The following is a 24099-nucleotide window of genomic DNA, read 5'->3' on the forward strand; positions in this document are numbered from 1 at the left end:
TTTGCTATGATAATGACATGAATATTTTCAGTCCACATCTGTTTGCTAGTCCAGAACTGAGTGAAATAAGTCCTGTGGGAGCAGATTTCAGCCAGTTTAAACATAGTGGAGAAATTATTTAAATTTAAGTGGGTGACTCTGCAGTATGGATTTAGAACTGTACTGTGGAGCAAGAGAAAAATAGTCTGATCCAGACTCCTTCTGGGAGAGGATCTAACGAAAGCTAGATTGTGTTGCTCAAGATGCTGTCCAGTGCATGCTTTGGTCGGGAGTTGCCCACTCAGGGGAGGTATCCTCCTGCTCTGCTCTATCTGGTCATTTTCCTGCTTGTGGGCTGAGCCATGCATATGCTTTCATGAGTTTGGCTTTGGCTGTGCACTTTTGTCCTTCAGCATCCCATGTGAGCCTGCCTACCAGGTCTCCAGAGAAGCCATGCTTTACTCTTCTGCTGTCCCATGTCATTTTCCATTTGCCTTCCTCACTTCCCTTAGATTTCCTGTCACACATGAATGCCTGCTACTAGCATCTGTGATTGCCGCAACAGAGTTATGACTTATGAACTGTTTGCAAGTAAAAAGTAGGTTTGGTACAGTTTTAGGTAGGCGAGCTTACAAACATGAGTTGGTTATCTGGATGTAATGTCTGCTTTTTATGGTTAATGTCTCTGCAGTTCTCTGAAGTTTTCAATAACCCATAGCCTTAGTCAGTGTTTTAAAACATTTGTTTCTAAGTAGCAAGACTTTCATGCAATACCTTTTATCTAATATCACAACATTAACTTTTTTTCACCATTGAAATATCTCTTTTTCAGATTACATATTTCAGTCTCTGGTATTATAATAAGCAGAATCAACGCAGATGGGTAGATTTGGACAAGCCTCTGAAAAAGCAGCTGGACAAATATGCCTTGGAGCCAACTGTGTATTTTGGAGTAGTGTTCTATGTGCCTACTGTTTCTCAGCTTCAGCAGGAGATTACCAGGTAAACTTCTTACTATAAACCTCTGTGTGTTTATAAATTTGCTGTCAGCATTCTGAAATGTATGGTTTATTTAAAAGTTGTCTGATTTCCACTCCCCTACCTTTATAGAAATGAAAATTATTTTAGGCAGAATTTATGTTCAAAGTGTATGCTAATTTATCTTTGGAATATTTAAAATATGTGATAAACTAAGCAAGCAACTACCTTTTTTGTGATCTTAGGAATCTGCTCAAACCTGTTTTAAGTAACAGGCATACCTGCGTGGTCGGACTTTTTATTGTTTTAGTCCCTTCATGTTTGACTTTTTAATTAATTTTTTTCTGTTTTGAAGAAAAACATGTTGCTTTCATGGACATCCATCCTGCAGAAAACACATGCAGGTTTTAAAGAGCTGTGCTTTCCTTTGTTTTGCTTTCAGTACTTTCTGTACTTTCAGTACAATACATAGGCAAGCCATGGGCTAGACTTCAGCTTGTGATTTTTTTGTGTATCACTGAGCTGTAAATATGGATGTTAGTTCTGGTATTGTATGTACATTTCTACTGTGAAACTGGGGAACATCATGTAATTGGTGCTGCCTGCAGGGGGAAAAATAAAATTGAGCATATATACTGGCCAGTTATTCTTATGGCTCAATGAATTGGCTTCTAACAGCTTAAAGTGTATAGTTGTTCTGATTTAGTGATTATTTTTAGTAGGCAAATAAGTAAAAAACCTGTAGCTGGATACAGACGTACTTGCTATTTCAAAAATATGCACTTGGATTAATAAAGCCATTTAAGCTGATAGCTTTCAGTTGGCCCTGCTTTAAATGGGGAGTTGAAGCAGAGGATCACTCAGAGGTCCTTTTCAGTTTAATTTATTCTGTGGTTACATGAAACTGTCTTTACATACTCTGTTCCTAAAATACCCTGCCAGACACCTTTCCTGCTAATTGTGAAAGCTTTTCAGTGTCACCAGGTACAGACCTCTTGGTGCAGATGCTTGTGCTGTTATGTATTGCTCAGTGCCTGGAAGCTTTAGCTTTTGTTTTATGTGTAATTCCTGAAAGATTTTTTTTTCCTGAAAACTCTAAAGTTTTGTGCTATTTCTTAGCAATTTTACTGGCTTAAAAATCTGGTTCAGATTCTGTGTAGATTCTGTACTAGGATATATTAGAGTAAGATAAATATCACGGTGTTGCATTGAATAGCTAAATTGCCTAAAAAAACTTGAATAGTCTTCTCTGGCATTTATGTAAAGAATGTGATGTTTATGCTGGAGCTTTAACAACAATTTTGCAGTGTGCTGCCAGGTAGAAAGCAGGAATTTGTGTGCCAGCCTTATACTTGTGTCGTAGAGGATGGTACTTGCTTTGATAAATGATAGTAAGGGTCTGGGTTAGTTTCAGAAATCTGTGGATTTTTTCATGCCTTTTTGATATAAATGAGATTGAACATGTTTCAGCAAATTACGTGTTTACTGTACACCAGGAAATGGAAATGTCATAGATAAAAAGAGATGTGCTCTCTCGAGGTAGTGTTAAAATTATTCACTTATATGTTTACTTTTAATAACAGCTCTATGGAAAGAGCTTACATTCTACACCTTGACTGGGAAGACTTGTTTCCCCAAATGCCTTGATACGTGGTGGCTTTTTCTTTCCTGTTTTTTCAAGGCCTGGGTTTAGTCCCAGCTGTTCTTGTGTGTGTTGTGTAGCGATGTTATGTACTGTCACATGATATGCTGGGTTTTTGTGGTAGGATCCCAAAGAGTCTAGACAGTATTTATAAATTATCACTGTATTTAAGAGGGCAGTAAGTAGTGATGGAAGAGAGCTGTCCATTAACATGAATAACATTCATGTGGAGTTTACCTGACCTTTGTAATCACCAAATGAATTAAAGCACATACTTCCACATTCTCAGTACTAAAGCCTTACTTCACAAGAGTTAACATACAATATGAGGAAGTCAAGAACTTTTTAAAACTAGACTTATAGAAGACAAATGTCCTCCTTGGCCAAGTCTGTAGCTATAATAGCAATTTTGAGGTGTTTTGGGCTCCAGATAGAAAGTTCTGTGGGTGGCTGCAAAGGGCAGAAGAATCCAGGCAAATAGTGGCTCAGACTGTGGACAAGCAGTACGACTAATAGTGGTTGCATGTACAAGAGATGATGCAGGAAAAACATAGATTAAAAGAAAAAAAAAAGCCTTAAAAGTGAGAACAAAATCCAGAAGTAGTAAGCAGAAAGGAAAGTTACTATTGGGATTGGTAGAATGTACATTCTTAGGTCTGTTGGAAGAGAATGTAGCCATACAGCAGCTGTTTACTGAACATTGTAAAAAGACAGTAATAAAAATTTTAAGGAAAAAAGAGGAAAAAAAATAGAGGGTTTGGTAGTAGACAGAAAATATGGAGAATCTCTGTTTTGAGATCTCTGATTCTAGAATGATCTGTTAAAGTTAAGGGAGGCAGGAGTTTAAAAAGACCTTGAAATAGTGGGTCTGAATGACGAGGAAGACTACCCTCTACACAAACTGGGGAATGCAGAGGGGAATAGGAAATGCAGACATATTCTTCTGCTCTCTCTTTAAATTAAGAAGCCCATGGTAGCTTTTTCTTTTTTTCCCCCATGTAGGTATCAGTATTACTTGCAATTAAAGAAAGATATCTTAGAGGGCAACATTCCTTGCACACTGGAACAAGCAATACATCTGGCCGGTTTGGCAGTTCAGGGTAAGTAAGAAATTGTGCCAGCTAGCTAGCTAATGGTTGCATTAAAAACTTTGATGATATATTTTCTATTGCCTGTTTTCTATTTGTCACGCAAAAGACCCCATTCAGTAAGTTAGGAAAGGGGCTTGCTCCTGTGAACTCTGTCATATGGGCTGAGGAGAGGAACACTGGGATCAGTGGCCCCGAATTTGCTTCTGTGCAAGTTCTGTACCTGGATATCTAACATGTGGTTTCAGGAGTTGCGTTTGAATTAGACATTGGAGTTCCTTTGGGGGCAAAGGCTTTATTTGTCTGCCTACATCAACAGAACTTTCCTCTGTTTCTGTTAAAGAAGACTCTTTATTCTGACATATCTTCATAAATAAGGAACTTTTAATGTACAGTTGCACTTGTATTTCCACTTTTTATCCCAAATTTCCTATCATATAAGATTATTTCAAGTTAGTATGCATGACTGTTAAAAATTTTTGTGTTGAAATCACTTCTGAAAACACATTTCTGTGATACCTATATGAAAAAGGCAGCTTTACTTTTCCTAACTAGGGCCAGATGAGATAGAGTGTATAGCAGTGCTGAGTCTGTCTGCACTGATCATGTCTGGTGTTCCTTGCTAACATGCTTGTCTGATATTAAATCTCCCAAAAGTTTATAATGACAACAGCTGTGTTTAGTGTGTTTGTATATTGCTGTTTGTGTATCATTCACAGTGAATGCCACTTCAGTACATCTAACAGCAGTTGTAAAACAGCCAAAATTGATCAGGACTTACTTAAATTCATCGGCAGTATATACAACCAAATATTTTTTTGTATTTTGTTTGTTATATGCATTGGTTGTATCACAATAAAAATGATAATTATGTTTTTTGAAAATGTGGTTACCAGTGGACTAGGATAAATTGTCTTAGTGCCTTGTTTATATAACTGTGAATCTGTTTGTTCCAAGCCAGGTTTTAATGGTCTTCAGCTGACAAAATCTTGCTCTGTTATTTCCATGTCTTTGGCTAGTGTAGATGTCTCTCTGCTCAACGAGTTGTTTATAGAAATCTTTCAATATAATCTTCTTTCCAGATGGAAAATATTTATCCTTTTAGCTTTCACTTTCCTTTTTTATTCCTGTATAAGAGATGAACTGTATGTGTTGATAACATGGTGAAAAAACAACTCAGGAAAACCACAGGTTCTAAATTAATGTGCTCCAATGGCTGAAGCATCTTATACCAGGTAGGTTAGTTAACTTTAGTTGGTGAATGAACAGAAGCAGTGTTTGCTGTTTCAAGTCAACTGGTTTCAAGAATGATCTGTATTTAAAATAAGTACAATAGGCTAATTCTAAGCATTGCTTTATCTCAAGAGCTGTGTTAGTGTTGTGTGTTGTATGTCCCTTTCATATCAATAACTTCCATATTAACTGTTAATGTTTAACACAAAATTGGTTCCTAAGTGCCCCTAAAATGATACTGATATGTATGAGAGTCTGTGGTAATGTAAATTTTTGGGAGCAGCCATTCCCTGCAGACTGCTGTTGCACAGTTTCTCTGCTGAGGCTGGTACATAACTTTACCAATTTAGACTGTTTTCTTTGAAATGTTGGCTAGTCTTTTCCTGGAAAGAGAAGAAGAGTCAGATTCCTTGAGATGCCCTTTGGCACAATGTAAAATCTGACCTGTTACATACCTTCTCAGCATGCCCCTGAGTGTGGAAAGGCTTCTAGCTCTCAATTTCTGCATCTCTGAGTGCAGGGAGCTATAGAAGTCTTGTGAGCCCAAGGATGCTCAAGCTGCTCTGTGCAGTGTTTGAGTAAAGGTCCAAGTTAGAGTGGTCTGTTGGAGCCATACTGAAGTATCTGACAGGAGGGAGTTAAGGAGATAGAGCCAGAATATTCAAAACTTGCCTGGAGAAAGCTCTGGGACAGTCTGCCGTAGCTGACCCTGCTTAGAGCGAGATCTCTGGGGGTCTCTTCCAACCTCTTTCAGCCTCAACTGGTCTGTGATTAAAAAATCAAGCTATTAAAACACCAAAGAACTAAGGAACTTGAATTCTGATTGCTTGATCATTTCTTCTTCTCTGTCCAAAAGGAGTGTTATACATTTTTCTGAACAAGGTAAAAAGATGTTTTTTTTTTTTTAACTTTTCCTCTTTATGAACATTATTGATTAGTTTGTTCTGCTGTTTTGCTTTCAGACTGTAGTTCAATAGGATGGAGGTTTGCTACGTGGAGATCCTGCTGCAATTAATTGGGTATTGAATAATTTTTTTAAAATTGTTTGAATCCGAGATTTTTTTTATTTTTTAGCGGATTTTGGAGACTACGATCAGTATGAATCTCAGGAGTTTCTACAAAGATTTGCTTTGTTTCCAGTGGTAAGTACTTACTTTAAATTGGTACATTTAAATTATTAAATTGACAAATTTAAATCCTTCTTAAAACTGGTAAATAATTTTTAGAAAGACTCCATGATCCATCTAGCTTACTGCTCCTAGGCTGTCAAATTTAGTAAAGGTTTTTCTTTGAGATTGGAGTGAGATATGATACCTTATATTAGACAGAAACAAAGATGTTGCAAGATCTTTTCAATTTTATTGTATATTACACTGAAAAGAAGGTTGAGGTACAGATGGGAAAGTGAGTAAAACCACTTCAAAAGAGTGTTTGTGCTTTTTGGGTTTATTTGTGCATATTACAGCATCTTCCAAGACTAGAGTTAAGGGTTGATTCGCATGTGTAAAGAAACTACAACCATTTAATTTTGTAGATTTTTCTGTATTTTATTCCACAATGCTATTTTACCTTAAGGGTTGGCTACAAGAAGAAAAAATATTGGAAGAAGCAACACAGAAAGTTGCCTTGCTACATCAGAAGTACAGGTAACACATCTAAAACTATTAAATGCTTAATTTCAGTCTTCAGTAGCTTCTGTAGCTTAGAAAGTTGTGAATCTTGAAATACAGTTTATTTCACCTCCATTTAAATGAGTTTTTCTCTAGTACATCTGTATTAAAGTTACGAGAGTGTTTGCTAAATGAAAAGAGAACAGAATATTTAGTAAAATAAATGAGAGGATTATGCTTGAAAAGAATACAGGACACAATTAAATAGTGTGACTTCACCTGTATAATGGTTCTGACTATTGTTCATGTAAAGTTCTGACTCCAATAAGGATGTTTCTTGAAAAATAACATTGTGAAGTATTGACAGCAGTACAAATTCAGGGACAGTAACTGTGCCAGACTGCTTATTATCTTAGGTAGAAGGGAGCTGAGGTGCAGTTGTCCAGGACAAAGGAGAGTTAAGTTCTCTTTATCAGTTCATCGGTGAAAAATGTTTGTGACTATATGAGTAATACTGAATATATTCCTCTGTATTGTTTTAAAACAACAGTTTGAAAATTTCAGTTCCACTTATTGTTGAAATGCACTTGTAACAAGATTGCATGGTTAAAGTTCAGCAAAGAAAGCTTAATCTTCATAATGTTAGGAAAAAGTGAAGAAATTGAGAGATTTATTAGTGAAAAAGTATTGAGTAAAAATGAGCATGACAGGATTTTTCAGATAGAAATGATGTCTTTTATGATATAACTGAGGTATGTTGGTGGGTAGATAAACACAAGCTTTTAAGCCATGTGATATTATTGCAAGTCTGTAGGAAAACTCTTTGTCAGTTTGTCTAATTGTAAAGAATGCTACCTTTACCTACAGATTTTGTCCTCATGTTTTCAAGGTATTACAGTTAAAACTGTGAGCATTTAGAAAATGAAACTGTCTTTTCTGAAATGTAAAAAATGCCAGACTTCATATTTCCCCCATAGAAATATAGGGGAGATTCATGTCTTGAACTTGTGCACCTCTGATAAAGCCTGGAGGTATGGAGACAATGATGGATTTGAGCAAGAATGTGATAATTGTCTGCCATTAGCAGAGATGATAATTTTAACTGGTCTTTGTTGCCATTTACCCTCAAAGATGCCAGAGAGAAGGAAGTTATTGGAATCAAAGTGTAAAGGCTGAGCCAAATATATCAGTTATTGGTACAGATAGAGACAGCATGATTTGATGGTTGCCTGAATGTCTTGGGTGTCAATGCTTTTCAAGCTTTGACACCATTGTTCAGAGTAAAACAAAGATGGTTTTTTTCTTATTGGCAGTACTAGCTGTTGTTTTTATTTGCAGAGGCCTTACTCCTCCTGATGCGGAAATGTTATATATGCAAGAAGTAGAAAGAATGGAGGGCTATGGTGAAGAGACCTATCCTGCAAAGGTAAAATGGGGTTTTGATCTTTGTCTCAATTGCCCTTTTCTCCCTGTGTGAAACTCTCCCTGGAGTGGTTACTTCCTGCCAAAAATAAATAAAACCCAAAACCCATACCACCCAGAATTTTCTCCTTCAGAATTATAAAAGCAGTTGTTACTTATGTAACTTGCTTTCTAAGACTTTTTTCTGTACTTGCATAATTTTTTGCAACTTCTTACAGGACAGCCAAGGAAGTGACATATTCATTGGAGCATGTCTTGATGGTATCTTTGTGAAACACAAAAACGGTCGTCCTCCTGTTGTATTCAGGTTAGTATTGCTCTTTCATAAAATATCTTTGTGGACTTTACATTTTATGTGTGTTGCTGACAAGCATGAATGACTCTTTAATATGATGTGCATTTATGCATTTGGTAAACCTGAACCCAGTCTTGCCGTCGCCGTGCTACAGTGAATACTGAAGTCAGTGGGAATTTCTCAATGCATTAACTGCAAAATGAATCTCTTTAAGACAGATCAATTCTAAGACATGGATATTTAATATATGGTTGCATTGAAAAACATTTACTGAATCAAAAAGGAGCAATTTTCTGCACATAAGGCATCTTAAATCCTGAGATGGTCGCATCAATTAATATAGAAATATTCACTTGTAAAATTGTCCAGGAGTTCCTTTCAGATGTTATAAATATATGTGGTGAGTCTCATGATAACATTTGTTTTATTATTTTGGCTTCATATGTTGTTTTATTTTATTATTGCGTGTTCTGATAAATTGTAGACAGAGCTCTGACTTACCTAAAACTTAAAATTCAGTCTTAATATGAAATTACTTGATTCCCACTGACTTATGAGGGGTTGCTTGGGCTTCTTTGGGCTGAATTCGGAATAAATCTTTAAAAAACATTCCGAGATTTTTTATAAAATGAGTCTCGGCAATTTGTTGTTATTGCTAAAGCAAGAAAATGTTTATTCTTAGTGCACTTTAATCTTCTAGAATTGAATTTTTGACTGAATATGAACAGAAATCTTGAAATCCTATGGTGCAGCAGTTACTGGAACTTCACTACTCCTGAATTTCTGGGATTAGAGAAAGTAGCAACTGTGCTTCTTTCTGTTAGTAGGTTTTTTAAACAGAATTTATAAATTCACTACTGTTAAATGTCCTTCAAAAATATTTCTGTCTCTGCTGTGATAGGAGAGCTGATATTGAGCTCTTTCTAATTATCTGGAATCATCAAAGTGCCCTGCGCTGCTTTCCTACAGCATTAAACAACAGCTGTACTTAACGAACACACAGGGAGAGGAAAAAGCTTTGTCCATGCATTTCACATAAATTCTCACAGTTATGGATGCAATGTCTGTAAAGATAGGAAAAATGTTGCACATTGGGAAGCATCAGAAAGTATTCATATTCCAATTTCAGGATCCAGTTTTCTGTTCTTTTGCTTGTTTGTTGTGTGGCTGTGGGCAATTCCATCATGGATAGTTTTATCATGGTATTAAGGTGGCAAATGACCCATTAGTGTAATTTACTAAGACTGGGTTATGCTTGAGATTGTTTCTGGTAATTTCATAGTTGGATTCACAAAGGCTTATGAACCAAGGCCTTAAATTTGAGGGATTTTTCTTCTACATCAGAATGAGACATTAATGTTTCTGTACATCATATACATGGGGGAATAGCTATGGAAAATGCTAAAGAGACACCTCTATGTAATGAAAATGGGAGTCATAGAAATATCTTTAGAGAGAGCCCTGTATGCAGGTCATGCTTTTTCCATGTGTTTGTGCACTGCAGGATACTCTTTTAATAAATATGATACAGGCTTTATTTACACTAACATAATACTAATCGATTAGTTCAAGGCAAATTTGTTTTTGAAAAGAAGATGAATAAATATATCATATTATATTTTCTGCAATCTAAATTTTTTCATCTGTCAGTGTGCAAGAGTTCTAGAAAATATGTGTAATAATGCCTTAAAGGCTTTGTTTAGTGTAGATTTAATTTTTTTTCCTGGAATATATGGTTTGCTTTCAAGCAGTTGTGATGTAATTTACTGATGACTAAATTTGTCTAAATTTGATTTTTATTTTTTTTTAAGAACACTTGAAAGAATTTCAAAGGGAAGACAAGTAATAATCTTAACTACTCTAGATGTTGTGCATCTTCACAAGAGTTAGTCACATACATGTTTTCCTTTCAGCAGCTGTTAGTGGTAGGGAAGTGATGGTCTGCAACTTGTTCAAATAGATTAATGAACTTTTGCACAGATTCATAAAATGATTTTTCACAGAATCATAGACTCATAGTATATACTGACTTGAGAGGGAACCCATCAGGATCAACAAGTCCAATTCCTGGCCCTGCACAGGACACCCCAAGAGTCACTCCATGTGCCTGAGAGCATTGTCCAAACACTTCTTGAACAATGTCAGGCTGGTGCTGTAACCACTTCCCTGGGGAGTCTGTTCCAGTGCCCAACCACCCTCTGGGTGAAGAACCTTTTCCTAATATCCAACCTAAACCTCTCCTGACTCAGCTTCAGGCCATTTCCTCAAGTTCTGTCACTGGTCATGGGAGGGAAGAGATCAGTGTCTGCCCCTCCTCTTCCTCTCATGAGGATTTCTTCAGTTCTTTATCCATGTTATTGGTGGTGATTCTGGTTTTCAGGCATATTTTCTATGGTTTGAAAATCAGAGCTTGTCAAGTCATATCTTGTCCCTTTTGTCTGCAGGTGGCATGATATTGCCAACATGTCCCACAATAAATCCTTCTTCGCATTAGAGTTGGCAAACAAAGAAGAGACAATTCAGTTCCAAACTGTGAGTACATTTTTATTTTTTCACTAAGTCATCAGCAATTCAAAACACAAATTAAAACTGATAATTTAACTCAAAGGTTAAAACCTACTTTCTGTATATTTAGCAGCTTCGAACTGTATGAGTGAGTCAATTTTAATAACACTGTCTTTTGCCAGCTTTCTATGGGAAGGCATTAAAAATTGGAACTTCTGTGTGGAGTACATTGAAATGTTTGGTTATGTGGTCATAAAATTTTTCATCCATTCCAGTAAAATTTCTAGCATACTTTTTTGACTTTTAAATCAGTGGCAGTTAAAGATAAATATAGCCTTAGAGCTTTCCTGGAATGGGCCACAACATTCCTTGCAGAATTAATTTTATGCAGCATCTACCAGTTGCTTTTGACAAAAGGCAGCTGTTTACAATCTTACAGCAATCTTAACTATAAACTGTGTTAGTATTACAGCTGACAAAGAGTGTCTTGAGTAAAAGACTTCTACTTTCAAATTTCATACATCTAAGCAAATTGTTAGGCTAGAGAGCATGTTTTGTCCTGCAAAGTAAGAGTTTTAGGGAAAACCTGGTGATAATAATGAAGTTGCATTAAAATGAGATTGATCAATGGTAATTTAGTCTTAAAAGTTTCAGTGGCTTGTCTAAAAGCAAGTGAAAGGTATGAATATTTGACTTAATGCAAATGTTGGGTTTTGTTTTTTTTGGCAGGAAGATATGGAAACAGCAAAATATGTGTGGAGGATGTGTGTGGCTAGACACAAATTTTACAGACTAAATAAATGCAGCCTGTAAGTAGAATACATTGGTAGAACTCATGGTGCCCTTGCAGCTTCCATTGGGAAGTAAAATCTACTTCCTCTGTAATGTCTTTACTGCCCTTTTTAGATGGTAGTAATTAATGGCTTGGGTTCAATTTTTTAATCTTTTTTGAGAAAATACCACCAGTTTTTGAAAGACATCCTGATTTATTATGGAGGGCAATATTATACACTGAAATCTTACCATAAGGAATACTGTTTGGCCTTTGTTTCTGGATCACAGTGCTGTGAGAGACTTCAGTTGCTTTGGGGTCTGATATTGCTAGTGCTTGTGAGCTACTGGAATCACCAGGGTTTGGCCTGTGTTTGGGTGAACTGCTCTGAAAGGACACTAGAGGCTTTAAAAGGGCGGGCAGTGTATGTGAAGCACTCCTGAAATGTGCTGGATTGACAGCTGAGAGGTATGTGGTTCTTTAGATATCCATGGAATCTGTGTAGCTCAAGTAGCACCAGGGCAAAGTAAATTTAATACAATTCATCAAATTAGATTTAAATGGGCTGACCTCCAACTTGTAAATCAATGGCTGGAATTTGAGTTACTTCACTAATACAGCTTTCCTTCAGTTAAGTTTTTTCAGCCATAGAGAATTAGACACAATGAAAAGACTGCCATTGAAAAAGCATGATTCCCATATGTTTCATTCCTCTTTGTACATGGGAAGATAGGTGTGGGGGGTTGTTTTGAAATCTGCTGAAGCCAGTGGAAAGGTAATTAAGTATTTTGTGCCACAGGTGACTCGTTAGTGTGTTTAATTCTGATTTATTTGAGAAGTAAGATTAATTTGAAATAGAGCAAACCTCATACCTCAAAGCTTGTAAACCTGTCTGTCTTTTGAGAGTGACTACCATAGGTAGAAGTAGTGCATTTTTGGGACTTGAGCATTTCTGTCTGAATAATGTCAGTTCTATAGTTCTATATTGAATGTCATTCTCTAGGATTACTTGCTGTAATTGTTTCACCGCAACATGGTTTTACATGAGATTAAGTCCTCAAAAAACCTTTTCTGATTATCTCTGCTCTTAAGATTTCCTGTCCTCTGATCCTGCCGCTGAAAACCATCTTATGCATGCCTGTATTAACTTCAGGAGTTTTTTCTAAATCTGTACATACCTTGTCTTTAGAGACTCCTTGGACTCTCCACCTGAGGAGGGCTCTCAGAAATCTTCCCTCATTCTTTCCCTTCCACGCTTTCCAATCCTTTCTCGTCCTTCACTTCCCAAAGGGTGAGCTTAAAAACAATTTCTTGCTGAAGAATAGCAGTTCCTGCATTTGTATCGTGCTGCTGTCTTTTGACCTCTGTCTTGCTGCAAGATGCAGAGCACAGGTGAAGTGTAGGGTGGGGGGAAAAGGAGCTTGAGACCTTTGAACCTTATGTCCTTGAGCAAATCCACCAAATCATGAAAATTCATTATCATTGGCGTGAATGTTAGAACATAAAAACAGTAATGCAGTATAGTCATGCTTTCCAGTTCCTGTAACATCTGTAATGTTACAGTCCTAAACAATTTTATGTCTAACTTTTAGAACAGGCAGCTTATAGAACAGGAGATTTTAATATGGTGTTCAAAGAAATAACTGAGGTATTTTGATCTTGGATTTTTGATTTTTGCTTTGTGATGGTGGCTAATGCACAGAGCTCTTCGTTTTTGATACTGTTGTGGAAGACTAACACAGGCCTGGCTCCAAAAAATGTACATGATTTTTAATTGAACTTGGCATTGCTTTCTGATGTTTGAAATAGCTTGCTATTTGTGGGAATCATTTCTTACCATAAAATTTCTTCTGTAGACAAACCCAGCCTGTTACAGTGAATCCTGTTAGAAGACGGTCTTCATCCAGGATGTCCATGGTAAGGAGAGCAGATAGCTTTGTTTGCATTTTTATGGATTTTAGTTGTCTTTGAATCAAACACTAGTTCCCTTCAGTGAAATAAAATGAGCAGTGAAAAAAATGAGTTTAGGATGTGAGGAACTGTTTCTGACTTGTAGGAAGAGCTGCTATGTAATATCTATATAGTGGAATTAAAATAATTGCAATGAAAAATATTTTAAACACTTCTATTTTCAGTTTGAACACTCTGGCTCTAGGGGACTCTCCTAGATGTCAGATGGCAAGATACAGTCTTGGGTTGGTGGTGTGTGATTTCAAGTTTTTTTTCCTGCTTTTTAATTTATTTTTGTATGACTTTAAAGGAGAAACTTAAATTGCAGATATGGAGAAATGGTTTTAGACTAACGCTTTTTATGTGTTTATTTTTAATAGTATATCTAATATAATATAATTAATATAATATATAATGCATATTATGATATTGTATATAATATTATATACAGTATGTATAATATAATATATAATGGTATACATTATGTATAAAATAATCTTCAAGAATTATTTTTAAAATGAATAATCAGTTTTTAAGTAACAGTAAGATGTTTGCTTTCTTAGCCCAAGCCTCAGCCTTATATGATGCCTCCACCACCTCAGCTGCATTACAATGGTCATTATACTGAACCATATGCATCTTCTCAAGGTAATTTTATTAAATCCATGGCCACACTATACAACTTCAGAAGGTAGAAGCTATAATTTGTATTTGTAGCTACTTTAGCTAGAGCTGAATACATTAATAGGTGAACATGGGGTAGGTTTGTAGCAGAACAGTCATTGAAGTGCTTGCTGCTACTATAGACACATAGGCTAGTGTGAAATACATGGAATATCACAATTGCTTCTGTTGGAAAAGACCTTTAAGATCACCAAGTCCAACCATCATCACAGCACTGTCAGATCCGTCACTAAACCATGTCCCCAAGTGCCACATGTAAATGTGTGTTAAATACCTCCAGGGATGGTGACCCCACCACTTCCCTGGACAAGCCTGTTCCAGTGCTTGACCACCCTTTCCAGGAAGAAATTTCCTAATATCCAATCTAAACCTCCCCTGGTGCAACTTGAGGCCATTCCCTCTTGTCCTGCTGCTTGTTACCTGATTTTTCTTTTGGTTTGGTTTTTTTGTTATGTTTTTTTTTTTTCTTTCTTTGCTGCTCAAACTGATCTTCTTACATTAGTGCAAATCCTAGTGTCACATTCATTTTTTGAAGTGGTGTGGTTTAAGTGGTTGGTATGGACTTTGTTTATCTTGGACTGAAACTTAGCAAACCTATCCTAAACAGAAGAAAGTAATTCTTAAAAAATGTTTTGTCATAGGGATTTGCATCATTGCAAAAAATATAATAGGTTATTCTGGTATATATACCTTGGGTATAAAGAACAACAGAAAAGCTGGGATTTTGGTTTGGGTTTTTTTCCTTCCCATTTCAATACATGGCTAAGAATAATTGAGGTTTTGAAAATCTCAAACATTGCCTTAGGTACATCTTAATAAAGGATAGCTTTGTTTGATGTCCTGGACATAAAGATTGTTCTTAAACTTTACTTTCAGATAACCTCTTTGTGAGCAATCAGAATGGATACTACTGTCACTCTCAGACTAGCTTGGATAGAACCCCTCATGACTACAGTGGTCGGATCCGCAATGGGAGTGTCTATAGTGCACACAGCACAAACTCCTTGAACAATCCACAGCATTACTTGCAGCCATCCCCCATGTCCTCTAACCCAAGCATTACTGGAAGTGATGTCCTCAGAACTGATTATGTCCCATCACACAGACACAGTGCACTAATACCACCTTCTTATCGTCCCACGCCAGACTATGAGACTGTGATGAGACAGCTCAACAGGGGAATGGTGCACACAGATAGGCAGAGTCATTCAATGAGAAATCTTAACATCAGCAACTCCTATGCTTACAGCAGGCCTGATGCCTTAGTTTACAGTCAGCCTGAAATCCGAGAACATGCTCACTTTGCTGCCCCACAGTCTAACCATTATCCATTTAACCTGAACTACAGCTTTCATAGCCAATCCCCCTATCCCTATCCTGCTGAAAAGCGCCCGGTTGTTGGGGCAGTCAGTGTGCCTGAGTTGACAAATGTGCAGCTGCAGGCTCAGGATTATCCAGCACCAAATATAATGAAGACTCAAGTCTATCGACCACCTCCCCCATACCCATACCCAAGACCTGCTAACAGTACTCCAGACCTGTCACGACACATCTACATCAGCAGCAGCAATCCAGATCTTATCACAAGGCGAGTGCACCATTCTGTCCAGACATTTCAGGAAGACAGCCTGCCTGTGGCACATTCTCTTCAGGAGGTCAGTGAACCTCTGACATCAGCACGCCACGCTCAGCTGCAGAAAAGGAACAGTATTGAAATAGCAGGCTTGACTCCCAGCTTTGAAGGAATAAGAATTAAAGAGAGGACCATGTCAGCTTCTGCAGCAGATGTGGCTCTTCCAAGAATTATCTCAGAAGGGTCACAGCCCAACATTCTGATGGAGAGAACAAAGCAAAAAGAAGGTGAGCAAGAAGAATGTGTGAACTGTGATCACAAGAAAACCCTTTCAGATGCCACTATGCTGATTCACAGTAGTGAGGAAGAAGAAGAATTTGAAGAAGAAAACAAGGCCAGTACAAGTCTTTCTCCTCTCCCTGAAGATCAAACCCAACTTTCATCTGTTATGGGAGGTTATTCTCATGATTCAGTACTAAACTACCCTTATAGCTCTGTTACTTCATCTGCTGGCCCTTTGCATATTCTTGAGCCTAAATTACATATTACAGAGGCAGAAAAGAGAATGAAAGATATGAGTCCTGTTCATTTACTAGTTGAAAGCCAGGTACAGAGAAGAGGGGAAGGACTGCTTACTCCATCTATGTCGGAATCTGATCTTACAACATCAGGGAGATACAGAGTAAGGAAAGATTCAGTAAAGAAGAGACCTGTGTCCGATCTTTTGTCTGGGAAGAAGAATATTGTGGAAGGCCTTCCCCCTCTAGGTGTAAGTGGATACTATTTGTCTTGTTTTGGGTTGTCCGTAGCAGGAGTTGGTTGGGGTTTCTGTTTGAGGTTCTTTTAATCAACCTGAGATGCTTTTAAAACATATAATTAAAATCTACCTTAAGCTTGACCTTTGTTTTTCTATGTTTTACTGGTTAACTTTGCTTAGCTATCTTGTATCCCCTCCTCTGCCATGTCTGGGTTCTGTTTGTATAGTCCTCCCACACAAATCCAGCTGTTAGTCTCCATCCATCTGATAACCTAACCTGGCTAGGAACCTGAGAATGAGCTAATTTAAAGTCAGGTCTAGATCCCTATTCTGCCCTACTTCTCCTTACCTGGAGCAGAAGCAATTCTTTCCATTCAAGTTTCTAATCTTCCTCTCACTGAGAAATCATATGTAGTGGAATGTTTACTTTTTAAAAATATTGTTTGCCTGCTTCTTCCGACCTAAGAGGGGACCTGACATCTTAAGGAATAAATTCTTTCCTTGCATTCTCTTCTTTACTCCATGCCTCCTTCCCTTTTTCGTATCCTTTCCCCTTTGCCTTCTCTTCAAGCTGTTTTTTATCCCACTAAAGGTATTTCTTGCTTGCTGTGTCTCTTTCTCCTACTCCAATCTTAGGACACCATGAACAGTGAAAAGCCGCAAGTTTCACCTTTCCTGTAATTCCCACCTAATAGAAACATTGAGGTCTATGTGTACAATTTCACTGGCACTCCTTACTGCCCACTTTGCTTTAAACTTTTGTTCATTTTTACATAGTTTGTGGCAGATTTCAGGTACTAATAGAGGAAGACCATTTTTTACTATTATTTTGCCTTTTAAAATTGATTGATACCTGAGTTAGTATCACATAGTTTTCTGCAGAAATTGAACTGAAGGGGAACTATTTTATAACTTGTACTGCTGTGGTAACTTACAGCTGATGCTGCAAAAACTAACCACGCAAAAGCTATGCATTGAAATAGTTATTGCTCTCACAAGTTTTTGTCTGTCAGATGTGCTGTACCTGGGGCTGAGCACAGTGAAATGAACCTCCATCAGCTTAAATTCATTTTATAGTTGTGTGTTTTTCTACATCTTCTTCCTCCTGTTTTTTTAATGTGGATATAGAAAATAAATGGGGTCACATCCTCTTAGCTTTGTCTTCCTATTTCTTACCACCATTTAACTTTTGAAAGCGTTGAGTATCATTTAAGCAGCATATGTGCTCATATTTTCTGTGTATTTTTGTTAACAACTAAACAACTGCAGGAATGATGAGGTTTTCTCTTACCCTTTTAAAAAGAATAATTTGAATTGATTCTTTGATAGAAATCCCCCTTTGATATTTTTCTCAAATAATGAATTGTAATTCCATAATTTAGATCCATGGCCTGGTCCAGGACTCAAATCTGTCTGCAGTTCTGTGTTTATGTTTTATGTGTGCAGTTTGTTGCAAACTTAGTAAAACATTTAACTGTATCCAAATATCTTAAAGGTATATGGTCATTGCCTGATTGTAGGGAAGAAAAGTGCCTGCAAACTGAATTGTCCAGTAAAGAATAATTTTAATGTATTTTTGGGGTTGGGAATCGATCCCAGTTCTGTTCAAGAATGTTAATTATCCAGAGTTACCACTTCACACCCTCAGTCATGAGCTTTGTAGAGAACAATATTTGTCATTCTCATGCAGTTTCATTAACCTGTCTGGAATGAAGACAGACTTGTGTTGTGTCTTTGGAGGAATGTAGTCCCACCACCCTAATGTTTCACTGCAGTGCTTATCAAAGAAAAAAAGGTCAGAGCTGTTCACAGCAGGGGTCAGAGAAGTATCCTTTGCTTAGCTGAACTCATCCAGTTTCTGCTTTATAACTTCATCAGATATTTAAGAATATTTACAAGTTTTAGCTTTTCTTTTGCAGGGTATGAAAAAGAATAAAAATGATGCAAAAAAAATGGGACCTCTGAAGCTAGCTGCCCTAAACGGACTGGCATTGACTAGAATGCCTCTGCCAGATGAGGGGAAGGAAGAATCAACAAGAGCAACAAATGATGAACGAGTATGTTGAAGTTTTTTAATGCTTGATTTACACTAGAAATTTTTCCAAATTGCATGATTATGAATAGTACATTTTATTGATTTTAAAGTGCTTCATATTAAGGCAACTCAAATGCTGAGAATAGAAACAAAATGAAGAAACAGATTTCTGATTGACAAGTCATTGCTAGAAGTATTTGGTGTAACTCAGATTTCTCTTTAAGATGACAACGATTCAACTACAGTTTACCATTTGAACATACAGAAAGCAAATTAACTAGTATCTACTGATATATTTTTATGCCACTCTTCCTGTTTTCTTTCTTAATTTTGGGTTTTCCAGAGTGAAAAGGTGTGACACTTACAATTCTTTGTGTGAGACTCATTTTAGTTTTAATTGTAAGTAATTCATATGGTGTTTAGACTAAGTTTTGCAGTTAATTTGCATCCCTAGAGTAGAACTTGGGCAGATTGTGTTTATCTGTTTTCTTTAGGTGGAGCCCATAAAATATAGATGGATCTTGTTTGATCTGCTGAAATTCTAAAGTCACGAAAAGATGACAGGACGGCAGGTTCTAGAATTTCAGGATCATTCTCTGAGAAATATAAGACTCCATCTGCTTGTGTCGGGATGAAAAACATCAGTAAATCTGCTTCAGCCCGTCTTACATATCATTAAAGAAGTGCAGGAAAGTGAAATACAGTCAGTATTCAGGCTGTGACAGGCTAGGAATAACAGTGCTGCGATCACACATCTGACCAGGGAGCAACTAGATATGCCAAATTCTACAGTGATTATTGCCCATTCTGCCCCCAGTTGTCCCTGTGGAATCCAGTTCTGAGCCCGGTTGGGCATCCTCAGCTGCAGAGCCTATTGAAATCAAGTTTGTTGCTGGTCACTGGGCAGGGATTAGAACCTGAAGGAATAGTCCTGCTCTCAGCAGCTGCAGTTTAAAGGAGCAAGCCAAGAAAATTAATTGCAAGTCCCTCAGTAAAAATTGGGTTGAACTTCATATACATTGCTTAAGATGCTAAGGGACAAAAATTAACATTGTGTTACTGAGATACAGGTTTAGTAGCTGTGTTGGTTATTTCCTCTTAGAGCCATCATCTCTTTCTGGTTTGCCCTTTACTGGATTCAGATCTGTTATTATTCAGCTAGCTGTGCCCAAAGTATTGTGGTAAAGAAGAAGCCATAAAATCAAGTTATGAAAAAGTCATGTCGCTACACTTTCTCTTCAGGCAGTGACCTAAAGGTAGAATAAATACCATGAAATGGGAGTAGTTCCTGAAACAGTTGAGAAGAGGCAATGCAAACTAGGCATGTGACATAAAAGGAAGCTCAGAGAGCAGATATTTTAGAAGATTAATTTAGTGTTGATTCAGTGCCTTTCATTGTTCAGCTTCATGTTATTATCGGTTTAAATATGTGAATTCAGCCTGAAGATAATAAAGGAGTTTGTACAGTTGATGTATGGGTGTGCAAATTGCATATGATGGAAATTTACACCTTCCTCTGCAACATTTGGCATACTTACTTGATATAAGACACTTCTATGACTTGATACCACAGAGCAGTTGCTGTGAGAATTGGGGGGCATGTGACATAGATGAAATTATCTGGCTGAAATCTTACATATTATTCCTCTAATTATTGTTGGCAAAGAGATGCAGAAATTCCAGAAGTGTCTTATGATTTAGAAACAACTTGGTTTCAAAAGAATAAAGGGGAGAAGGGAGTAGTTTATTAAATAAAAAACACTGAATTATACTACTAAAAAATTCTGAGTTTATACCTCAACTGCAGCAAGAGATTCTAAGGCAGCTTTCCTGCTGTAAGTGAAGTTTAGTTTTTCTCCATCCAAAGAATTAATTTTGCAGGTTTTTTATTATTATTTTGTTGGGTTTTTAAAAAGTTATTATAAGGTTAAAGGAGACCTTTCAAATTATGTCATCCAGCATGCTGTATTGAGCAGGTGGATCAAAGGTATTTGAGGCAGTATGCAGTATGGCATAGAAATCTGGTTGGCCAATTTTTTTTCTGCAGCTGGGCGTTCTTTACAGAAACTATGAAGTAATTTTTCCTTTACCAGCAGTATTCACATAGGTTTTTATGACCTAATGAAGTATAACAGGCCGCTTAGTTTTCACTTGAACAAAATTCCTGCTGGTTAGGGTTGCTTCTAATTTATTCTGGTATGTTTGCAAAAACATTAATACCTGGAAAAGCATTGAAGAAGTATGTAGGAGAAGAAAATACATACATTTTATACTTCATGAACTCTCTGTTAAAATAGACTCACCTTGGAATGTGGCTCTGTATGGTTATGTGTGTTGTGTCTTTCAGTGCAAAGTCCTGGAGCAGCGGTTGGAGCAGGGGATGGTGTTCACTGAATACGAGCGCGTTCAGAAGAAAAGGCTGATGGATGGCGAGTGCTCCATAGCTCGGCTGCCTGAAAATGCTGAGAGAAACCGCTTCCAGGACGTCCTTCCTTATGATGATACCAGAGTAGAGCTGGTCCCAACCAAAGAAAATAACACGGGTTACATCAATGCATCTCATATCAAGGTGAGAGAAATACTCTTGGAGAAATATTTCCCAGTTTGCGTGGTAACTAGAAATGCATTTGGCTATCAGTCTTGGTACGGTAAGATGAGTGGCAATCCCTCCATGTCTCTCTCTCTTTCCCTTCTTCTCCAGAGGCTTCTTTGGGGAAAGCGGGAACCTGTTTTCCTACTTACTTAGAATAATGAGGGATTAATTACTGCATTTCACTTCTGTGTTGATTTGATCCACTGTCTCCTTTCTGTGTTGTCTCTCTGGGGATTGCTGCCCATTCTTCCCAGAGCTAAGAAGGCAAATAGGTTTAAAACAAACTGGGATCCTCTGCAATGACTATGATATTTTTGAGCTGCAGTGACAATCATTGTTTCTTCTTTTTCTGTACTCTCAGACTGTATCCACAATGCACAGTAAGCTAGCTCTCAGCTTAAGCTTTTTTTGATGGTTAGAGGAACTACCGGAGCCAGGGGGAAATCGGCTTTTTCAAAACTTTCCATTGCCCCCTTTCCCCATACTTAACTCTTTAAGCTCTGTTTAAAAGTGATGAACTTGCAGGGTTATCTCAAGAAGCTTCAAGGCAGTTCATTCATTTATCGATGCATTTACCTGCCTTAAGTGCAACGTAAGCAACTACAGTTGGCTTCATGCTTTCTCTGAAAATAGTTGAGATTGTCAAAGCAGCACTTGTAGTTGTGTTTTTTTAATAAATCTGTTTGTACACCAACATGGTGCCATAGTTTCTCTGCTTCACTGATAAATGTTGAGTGAATCATCTGACCCTTCTCAAACAAGATAATACTTTTTCAGGAAATAACAACTAGTACTGCAATCATATTTACAGCACCAAAGTATGAAAGCTTCTTCAAACCTGAATTTGCTATAATACCTTAAATTCACAAAAGAGAAATACAATTTTGTTTTCCCAGTTTACATTATGCTTATCATATAAAATGCATTTATTTAGCTATGAGGCTATACAATTGTGTCTCTTCTGCATCTAATATGACAAGATGCAGCTAAAAAATGGGGATATAACTCAGATATAACTCACAAAGGGCTCCTACTTCTGCAATGTTGCTATCTTTTTTTTTATTTTGTCCATCTGCAAATGGCTGACTTTAGAATTGGGGAAAGGGTTTTCAGTAATTACTAATCTAATGTCTCTCTCTTTACAGATCTCTGTTGGTGGTATAGAGTGGGATTACATTGCCACGCAGGGTCCTTTGCAGAATACATGCCAGGATTTCTGGCAGATGATCTGGGAACAAGGGATTGCGATCATAGCTATGGTGACGGCAGAGGAGGTGAGTATAAACTGAGACAGGTTTCTCCCAGAAATCCCACAATTACTTTTTTCATAATATGTTAGAGGAGGGGGATCTTCGCTCCAAGAAACAGTCTGATCAAAGATAAATTTCTTGTGACTCCTTGCTGTTCTGTCTTGATTTCTTCCGTAGAAAAATGCATTTTCAAACTCCTTCTGCTGGAAAGTTGGTTTTCTCATTAAGAGGCCATAACACTCTAGGTAACGCTTAACAGAGGAGACATACAGGTGTTAATACAGGAGCATTAGTTGTATGAATGTTCTTTAACACGTGCTTAACAAGAAATCTTTACTTTTAAGGAAAGTGGGAGAGAAAAAAGCTTCAGATACTGGCCACGTCTTGGTTCAAGACACAACACTGTGACATATGGAAGATTTAAGATTACCACACGATTCCGTACCGACTCAGGCTGCTATGCAACTACAGGTTTGAAGATTAAACATCTTCTCACAGGACAGGAGAGAACGGTTTGGCATTTGCAGTACACTGACTGGCCAGAGCATGGCTGTCCAGAAGATTTAAAGGGATTTTTATGTAAGTTGAATTCAATAGTTTTGTTTTGGCGTGTGGTGTGGTTTGTGGTAGCTATTTAATACCTTCTGAAATGTCTATATATCAAGTGGCTTTTGATAAGTATGCCGAGCATGCTATTGTAAAAGGTTTCTTCACTCCAGCAAGAGATACTGAATTATATTTTTAGCAGGAATATACCTGACAGTTTATTAAAGTGACTCCTTCTGTCTAAAGCAAATAATTTATCAGAAGTCCATATAGAACAAAACATAATTGCTTCACATACTACACATTTGAGTATGTTGCAGCAGTTGCAAGATGGCCACAAGCTGCCTTAAGTAGAAATAGGGGAACAAGGGAAGGAAATCCTTACACAAGTTAGATGGTCTTTATAGATCTGTATTGCTATCATTGGCGTATGACTTGTGATTTATAAAATGTATCATTTTTCTGTGGGGTGTTGATTGTTAAATTACCATTTTTCTGGTGGTCGTACAGCATAATAGCATAGCTTATGTGGCTTCATCTCCTAAATTAAATATTCTTATATTTTTGAAATTAATAGCATACTTGGAAGAGATCCAGTCAGTGCGGCGCCACACGAACAGCACAGCAGACCCTAAAAACTCTAATCCTCCTGTGCTGGTGCACTGCAGTGCAGGTGTGGGACGGACAGGAGTGGTCATACTGTCAGAGATCATGATTGCCTGCTTGGAGCACAATGAGGTGAGCTCTTTTTCTCTTTTGTGCTTTAAAATGTATTAGGTAGTAGAAGAGCAAATAACCTGCCTAAAATATGTTATGGCTGTTCATGTGAGCAGCCTTTGGAAGAGGCCTTACAACTATGCTTGAAATAGCTCTTGGGAATTCAACAGAAGTTAATCATCTTCTAGAGCTGCCCACATGCACACCAGGCACTGGAATGCTCATTTGGATTCTTGACTCTGTACAATGTTGAATCATGGAGTAGAGAAAGGTATGCCCTAGGCCACTGAGCATATTTCAGGATTTCATCCTGACTTTACCACTCCTTGCCTTAATTAGAATGGATAATGTTCAAGAATGTTCTTTGTAGCCAGTCTCTGTACTTATTATTTTGTTCCTGAGTGCAGTGTATTTGCAGTATTGGTCTCAGTAGAGGACAAAGTGGTGGCTTAATAGAATAAAAACAGTCC

At 37.4% G+C, this 24099-nt stretch overlaps 1 protein-coding gene across 4 annotated transcripts in view; it reads left to right on the plus strand.

Annotated features, from left to right (window-relative positions):
- Positions 1 to 24099, plus strand: part of PTPN21 (protein tyrosine phosphatase non-receptor type 21) — a 44713-nt gene that overhangs the window by 13691 nt on the left and 6923 nt on the right. For 3 of the 4 annotated variants that reach the window (XM_085061593.1, XM_085061594.1, XM_085061595.1), the window contains exons 3-19: positions 812 to 981; positions 3602 to 3699; positions 5995 to 6062; positions 6496 to 6566; positions 7869 to 7956; positions 8171 to 8259; positions 10692 to 10779; positions 11482 to 11561; positions 12714 to 12815; positions 13381 to 13441; positions 14038 to 14122; positions 15035 to 16500; positions 18408 to 18545; positions 20871 to 21092; positions 22262 to 22390; positions 22711 to 22945; positions 23490 to 23650. In XM_085061593.1, coding sequence (XP_084917719.1) covers positions 812 to 981; positions 3602 to 3699; positions 5995 to 6062; positions 6496 to 6566; positions 7869 to 7956; positions 8171 to 8259; positions 10692 to 10779; positions 11482 to 11561; positions 12714 to 12815; positions 13381 to 13441; positions 14038 to 14122; positions 15035 to 16500; positions 18408 to 18545; positions 20871 to 21092; positions 22262 to 22390; positions 22711 to 22945; positions 23490 to 23650 — 3351 coding nt within the window. The remainder of the gene's footprint in view (positions 1 to 811; positions 982 to 3601; positions 3700 to 5994; positions 6063 to 6495; positions 6567 to 7868; positions 7957 to 8170; positions 8260 to 10691; positions 10780 to 11481; positions 11562 to 12713; positions 12816 to 13380; positions 13442 to 14037; positions 14123 to 15034; positions 16501 to 18407; positions 18546 to 20870; positions 21093 to 22261; positions 22391 to 22710; positions 22946 to 23489; positions 23651 to 24099) is intronic. The other variant, XM_085061596.1, reaches the window with a different exon arrangement.

This window comes from Lichenostomus cassidix, chromosome 5 (genome assembly GCF_008360975.1).
Source record: "Lichenostomus cassidix isolate B80296 chromosome 5, HeHo_3.0, whole genome shotgun sequence".
Classification (NCBI taxonomy): Eukaryota; Metazoa; Chordata; class Aves; order Passeriformes; family Meliphagidae; genus Lichenostomus; species Lichenostomus cassidix.